Source organism: Pestalotiopsis fici (genome assembly GCF_000516985.1).
Source record: "Pestalotiopsis fici W106-1 unplaced genomic scaffold PFICI_Scf_13, whole genome shotgun sequence".
NCBI lineage: Eukaryota > Fungi > Ascomycota > Sordariomycetes > Amphisphaeriales > Sporocadaceae > Pestalotiopsis > Pestalotiopsis fici.
The window spans coordinates 187,458-194,869 of NW_006917103.1; the positions used below are offsets into that span (position 1 = coordinate 187,458).

Consider the following 7,412-nt stretch of genomic DNA (forward strand, 5'->3'; position numbering starts at 1 on the left):
TCATGGAATGGCAACGTCATGATACAACTATGCAGCTTATAGGACAGACAATTCCAGAGTTGTTTATCCCCATTACTATTAATTCTACTTTTAGTAGGCATACTCATAATAAGAAGCGACGAATCATGAAAATCCAGCTTGTGCGTTCATCATGCCTTGATCCATCACCACGTTGCGTATTCTTCACATTTGGCCATTGACATTAAAGTTGAAGGCCGAATCCCGGAGGTACCGAGACTTTAGGCTGCGAGGCTTTGCTGAATAGGTCCCGTTGAAGCCGGTATAGTCGCTCAAGCTTGGCGGCAGATCTTTCACTCCCTGTCCCCATGAGCTCTCATTCCTTCCTAGAGTGAGGACGAGTTCTTTTCCCTCGGTGAAAAAGCTGTGGTCGAGCCAGTTCTTGGTATATGGCTCCCCGTCAAGAGTAGCGGATTGGATATAGATTGCCTCATAGCTGGGGTCAAAGTTGACGTTTGTGATTGATGCTGTCTTGCCCGTAATTGGATGTTTGATGCTGACTGACTCAAAATATGGCGGTGTGATGAGGTAAACATTTTGACCGGGGTTGGGAAAAAGACCCATCATGGAAAATGCCAAGAATGAGCCCATTGCGCCGCTGTCGTCGTTGCCAGGCAGACCACCAGGCTCAGTGTTGAAGTATCGCGGTATGTAAAAGTGTGACCTCAGCGCAGAAAGTGCAGGCCTACCGGCATAGTGATACTGATACACTGTGAGAAATGATGGCTCATTGCCGATTCCTGTGAGACATGTTAGTGGATACGTCCAAGACTTGATATTTTCCATCATGTTAAAGAAACCGAGTTACCAAGCCGGAACTAGAGCAGAGGTCTTGAAAAAATGGCCTTGAAGAAAGCTTACCGGTGATGTTCTGGTCATGGAGATAGTTGAGACGCCTAACGAATTCTGCGGGACCGCCATATAGTGACATGAGATCTGCTTGATCGTGAGGTACAAAGCTGCAAAGAAATTTAGTCAAATTCCAAAATTTTCAAGCATCCGACTTACAATCCATATTCCCAGATGCTGCTTTCAAAAGTCTCCAGAGCGGTGTTTTGGAGACTGCACCCGAATGTATGAGGTTCCGTATCGATATTGCTGCAGAATAGAGGATTCTGGTCTGCCCAAGTCTGGTTAAGATACTTTGGCTGAAAGAATCCGACAAAACCAGTATCTTCTCCAGTAAACAGTAGGGATGGTGTCGTGGGGTTATAGAGATTCTTCCAGTTGCCGCTCGACGCCAAGTACTTTGATGCATCGGAGCTCTTGTTCAGTCCGTTTGCTACCTGTGCTACGCAGTAGTCGTTGTAACTATACTCTCTGTTGATAGTTAGTATGAAAACAAAATGAATTGGTCTTTGACAGGCGCCAAGAGATCTAGGGGTATGGTTACTCTGCAATGTAGTCAGCGACTGTTTCAGGATTCATTTTGCATGTTTGGCGCATATCAACATACCACAACGTTCGAGAGATACTCCGCGTCATTGTGCCGAACCCTTTGTAATCAAGGTCTTGTACCGGAATGTATCCCAATTCTTTCCAGCTATCCAAGCCACCACGCCCATGGAGATCCCAAGCAAAGGGCTCAACTTCAGCGTCTTTGACAAGAGCATCGTAGCCAGTTGCCCACTAAAAAGCGGTAAGTCACAAGTCAAAAGTATGCACAAGTCATACTCACATCAATTTTGTCATTAAGGCCTTTGATAAAGGCATCAGCAAGAACAACATCGGCATTTGATCCACCCTGAATGGCGTAAGATTAAGTCTCGTGTGAATGTGTATGATTCTCACCTGTGTATATCCATTGCAGAAACTCATGTGGCAATCAGGTAGCCAACCTTCGACGCGATAAGTATCTATTAGCGATCGAATCATCTGCGACACCGATGCAGGATCCAATATTGTCAAGAAAGGGAGCTGAGATCTAAAGCTGTCCCACAAGCTGATATTTCTTTTAGTACAACTCCAAGGACTCTCTCGATGGGCTACAAACCAGTAGAATGAATCAAAGTAAGGCTCGCCATGATTCCATAATGGATTCTCTCCAGTGTACTGTAAATCATTAGTCGCATTTCAAAATCTTCCGTCTGAGCCATCAACTCACGTTTTGTGGATTAACCATGGTTCTATACATGCCGCTGTAAAAGCTAGTTACCAGCGATTCATCAATGCCACCCCCGGTTGAAACAGTGATCGGGCTAAGTTTGTCCTTCCAAGCATTTGATGCCGCCGTGGATACACTGTCGAAATCGAATTCTGGTATCTCGGTTTCCGCATTGGAACATGCTTTGGCGACGCTGATGAAGCTGACTCCGACTCTCGCTAATATTGGGGTGTCTGCAGTCTCGAACCTGACAAAGGCACCTCCTGGAAGTGGGTAGCCATTAATACCGGCCTTGATTTTCAAATCCTGTGCTTCCGTGGTTGCGCGACTATTGACGAAAATGCCACTATCATGGATAGAAGAACCGGTGAAATCTGTACAAAAGTAGGCAGAATAAGTGCCCAGGCCGAAACTCGGCTTGAAGACGGCACTTCCTGAGATTCTACCAATCTCGGCGTCGACAGACACTGTTCCATTATCTTGGCGAGAGTCGGAAAGATCGGTCAAGTCTTGAAGAATCAGTGGGTATGAGCCATTATCATTGGAGGACCCTGGAAAAGTAAAACGGAAAAGAGCGGCGCTATGTGTCGCAGTCATTTCAGCTTCAATCCCATTGTTCAAGGTGATGCTAAAGTAACCTGGGCGCGAGATCTTTAGATAGTCAGAAGTTGACCTCGTCATTCCAAGAAGAGCTACTCACCACACTCGAATTGTCAAAAGACCCATATCGAACTCTCTCCTTCTTTGGAAAACTGCAACCATCGATGTCATTACCGGGACATTCTGCGTAGGGAAATAGGGGAAAGTTTCCCAAACTAGGCGAGCCACCGGTACCGGAATCTGTCAACAATCATCAGTCACGACCCCTCAAGTAAACACTGGACCATTTTGGTGGGAACGGCGCACCGTGAAGAACGGAGAACCCAGAGATAGGACTGCCGTCTAGAGTGAAGCCTCCTTGTCGAGAGTCGCTATTCGTGTCGGCCACAGCCTTGGCAATTCCGTACGGCAAGGTAGCACCAGGGAAGACTGCATGATGGAGAATCAGTAACTTGTTGTAGAGTAGACTTCCTGGCTGAATGTGTACCGTTGCCATAGTTTGCGGTTCCAATCAATGGATCTACATAGACTAGAGGGTCGAATGCTTCGTCCAGAGCGTGCACAGCATAGCTATAGTGAAGCAATGCCAAGACCGCGCTGGACGAGGTCCAGGGTGAGAGGAGCGAGTTGTACATCCCGACGAGTTCTACTGTCGCTCCCCGTGCCGTTGAGGATATGAGAAGGTGTTGAATCAAGATATAATACTATTGAGACGACAACGCTCTGTGTCCTCCCTAATCAAGACCCCAAGCGATGCGCGAGAACCGTTGGCGGAGTTGAAGGAGATAGTCCATTGTCGGCTGTCGTTCTCTGACTCTACCTAAGTATGTAGGCCGGATCAAAACAAGTGATTGCTTCCCAGCCCATCCGTCGTCTAGACCTACCTGGAACATACATGATCCTTGAGCTCGACGGCAACCACGACTCGCTCTCTGTTCACCTACATAACTCTACATTGTTGCAGCGGCACCGTGCAGCAGACCGGGCAGGATGGTTATTGCCTAGTAGGTGTGCGCGTGATGGCAAGTGTTGGTGACAGTCTGGTCGGTAGGTGAGGGCACGAGCTATGCAGGTCTTTGGTAGGGTCACAATTAGGGAGCGGGGGGGTGTCACCCGCCTCCGATTTTCGACCAAAGAGACTAGAGGAACCAGCATCTTTTGTCCCAGCAGAGGTTCTTCGAGTGTGACGACATGTGGATTAATGAATAGTTCTCCGACAAAAGAAGGAAGTTGTTCTTCGATCTATCCCTCACCGCCGGATGGAATTTCTGGTGTCTTTGCCCTTTCGTTGACTCGTACCAAGTTGGCGTATACTAACCTAGATGGTTGAGCGAGTAAGGCGCCTTGTCAAGATAACACCCATATTATTCGGACAATGGTTTATAGCGGATAGTTCGTGAGGGGATGGCCTAAAGCAGGGGCTTAATGAAATTCATACATGGTACCACCATTGCTCCCAACAAGACCGCGTTACCAAAGGGTCATCATGTCTCTCTGATCACGGTCTGGCCAGTGTCGCGTCATTATTTATCCCAGGAAGAAAAAGATGATTCTCGTTGTGGAAGCGAACCTAGAAACATCATGTTGCAATCACAGACACGTCGCAGTCCAGCATATTTGCTTGTTTCCAGCTCCTGTTTACCCTGGTTGGTGATCGACGCTGCAGTCTCGTGTCCAGACTCCAAAACCGAATGCACCCCCACCAAACCTCCCCGCGAGGTCCAGCGGCTCCCCGCGCCGAGAAGTCGAGTGCTGCGGGCCAAGATCTTGGTATGGGCCAAGCTTCACAAACGCGACAACGACGCCCCCATTGGCCTTGGCTTACATCTTCTGAACGTGTCGCTCAAATAATTGATATTTCTATCATCTAGAACCACGATATAATTGTTCATTCTTCATGGCAACTTGAAGAATAATAATCATGAACGTTGCCACACGCGCTAGGTCCAGCCGTTGCAATGAAACAGAGCTGAAACCTGCGCTTCGTCCCTCAGAGCAGCCCCCTTCTCCAGGGCACTAGAGACAGAAATGTTACCTCATCCTCCTCTATAAGCAGCCTCCATATGAGGCTCTTGGCGCCCAGCGCTTACAACCAGAAATTTCCAAATCATGTCAACTTCTATATTGTTATTCTCTTGGCTCAGCTGTCGCATTCGTTGAGTTGAGCTTGTGTTTTTATCAGTCTGCCATCTATTAGCTGACACGCTCGTTACATGATATCATGCTTTGCCCAGAACGCCCCGGCTTGCTATTTTTCTTGGTCTCCTGCTTCATCATTGTATGGGGCTTTCGAATCTTTGTCTTTGACATTCCCGATGCGGTCGCGTCGATATTTCACGGGACGCCGGATCGTCTGGAGGTCGAAAGGGAATTTGTGCAGCAGGCCATGAGCGTCGAGTTCCCTGCTCCCATTGACTATGAGCCGATCCGACAAGTATGCGCTCGCACCCAATTCCGGCCTGGCCTCGTCTTCAGCTGCGAGGGTCAACATGGAGGCATTGGCATGGTGAGGAATCAGATCCTCAAGTGCGTGCGATATGCGATTCATGGCGGTGGAGCGCTCGTTATTCCTTCCATGGCCCTTCGTAACGCGAAAAACTTGGCCGACATTGAGACCTCTACAGAGGTGCCACTGGATTATCTGCTGGACCGCGATACCTTTGTATCGCACTTGTCAAAAGGATGTCCTGGAATGCAATTATACGACCATGCAGACGACTTTCCCTCCTACCAGCATCGGACTGGAGAGCCATTACATATACTTGGGGATCAATTCGAGCCGGACCATCCTCGAGAAGGGCTTCGACACCCTCGACAATGGAGGGAATTCTTTGACAATTGGCTCGAGGAGAAGTCCGTGAAAGTTTCAGCCAATGCCCCAGTACACGTCAAGTTTGAGCAATCCTTCCTCGAGTATCCCGTGCAAGACGATGGCGAGGCCTTTGTAAACGAGTTTGGAAAGATTCTCTCATACCGAAATGACACTCGCGCCCTGGCGGCCAAGGTCCTTTTCGAGATGAAACGCAGGTTCACGCTGCCCATTGACCCAAAGACGGCCATCAATCCTGGCACATACTATGGAGCGCACTTGCGTCTCGAGTCTGACGCCATCTGGGCTTGGCCGCCTGCACAGTGGCGATTCTCACGAATGGACGAACAATTTGAACAGCAGTTCCAAAATCTTGAGCGCTCAGGTTTGGGAGTCGTCTATGTTGCGTCCGGGAATCAGACCGTGGTGGACATGTTTGCTGAGGCATGGGGCAAGCGCATCACAGCAAATCCTGGATCCGGAAGGAGAAACGTGACGGTAGTGACCAAGCATGATTTGCTTCGAGGACATGACAGACAAAGACTAGAGGGCATGACGTTTGATCAACAGGCTCTGGTCGATTTCATGGTCATGTTCAAGGCAAGCGCATTTATGGGTGTCGCACACTCGAGCTTTCCGTGGACGGTTGCGTTGCGACGTCACGAGCTGAGCAAGTACACAAGCTATGCGAATGAAGGTTCCGACTTGTTGAGAGATGAGTATAGCGTCATCATGGGAATGCAAGCCGACTATCCGGAAATAGACCCCTTTGTCACCGGTATCTGGCCGTAAGAGATGTTAGGGCGTCGAGATATTCATTGAGATCTCGTCAAACATTGAAATCCGCAAGGCACAGGCTGTTTTCGAGCAACTACACTGGAACGGGCTTTCCTGGAATTGGAATTTCCATTTCTGATGCATCTGTCCTGTAGAAGCGCGACAGCCTCTACCGTCGTTGCTACACAGTATCATCTCAAGATGCGAGTGTCGAAGCAACATATCCTCGCTTGCAAATTTGCCCGATCATCAATGCTTCTACCTGTCATTGCTTCCAAAGATGATCGATATCGGCTTTCCGCTTGGTAGGATGAAGCAACACAAGTATCGATCATTGTGAGTGCTAGGCCACGTCAACTCGAGAGTCTCGACTAGGACGGCGACGAGGTGCTGGAAAAGGGGTCAAGAAATTCAAGTCTGGGTCAGACTTTTGGCAAGATGGAAAACATTTTAGCCAAGAATAGAGATCAAACCATAATGCAAACAAAGTAAATTAGCTGCTCAGAGGTAGCTTTTTTGAGTCACCATAATCCATGTTCATGCACAAGCCCCCGTTTTCCAGATGACCACTTATCGAGACAAAGCATTTGCAGAAGCACAAATGTCCAATACTTTAAAGATGAATAAACCTGTAGTGAGCTGACAGCACCGTCGATTTTGGTAGAAAGAAATCCCCACGTTGTAGGGCGAGAGCGGCGCCTTCAAACAACACAGAATAGAGGATCATTCACGTATTGTCTGACACAACCAGGAGAACCGAAATGCTGCTTACAAAGAGATCCTCGAATCGGAATCCAGCTTTTGCACTTCACTGACCGGCTCGCCATGGCATCAAGGTGGCACAGACCATACGAGGATTGAGCACACCATCAAATGCGAGCTGCCATGATGCCATTCATACCGGCGCCAACATAATCGTTGTTGTCGCAGCTCGTACTGTATACACCCAAACCTTGATAAGACGATTTCAGTGTGCTAACGATACCACTTTACAGCGATCCGATCGCTTGTCAACGAAAATTTGTTAGGGAGTTAACGATATTCACCCCTGTATATAGCGTATAATGATAATCGTTGGAGCTGGCCGGACTTTTGCAGGTATCG

The 7,412-nt window shown here is 48.4% G+C and overlaps 2 protein-coding genes across 2 annotated transcripts; one reads left to right on the forward strand and one right to left on the reverse strand.

Annotated features, from left to right (window-relative positions):
- Positions 1–183: 183 nt before the first annotated feature.
- Positions 184–3,357, reverse strand: PFICI_14458 (uncharacterized protein; the record flags this gene model as incomplete). The annotated part of the gene is made up of 11 exons (XM_007843039.1): positions 184–758; positions 880–977; positions 1,027–1,338; positions 1,412–1,647; positions 1,697–1,762; positions 1,810–1,960; positions 2,012–2,070; positions 2,123–2,773; positions 2,823–2,962; positions 3,029–3,151; positions 3,210–3,357. The coding sequence occupies 11 exons, from the start codon at positions 3,355–3,357 to the stop codon at positions 184–186; spliced, it is 2,559 nt and encodes an 852-aa protein (XP_007841230.1).
- A 1,586-nt stretch (positions 3,358–4,943) lies between these two features.
- Positions 4,944–6,323, forward strand: PFICI_14459 (uncharacterized protein; the record flags this gene model as incomplete). Its single annotated transcript, XM_007843040.1, has 1 exon — positions 4,944–6,323. The coding sequence occupies one exon, from the start codon at positions 4,944–4,946 to the stop codon at positions 6,321–6,323; it is 1,380 nt and encodes a 459-aa protein (XP_007841231.1).
- Between the last annotated feature and the right edge of the window lie 1,089 nt (positions 6,324–7,412).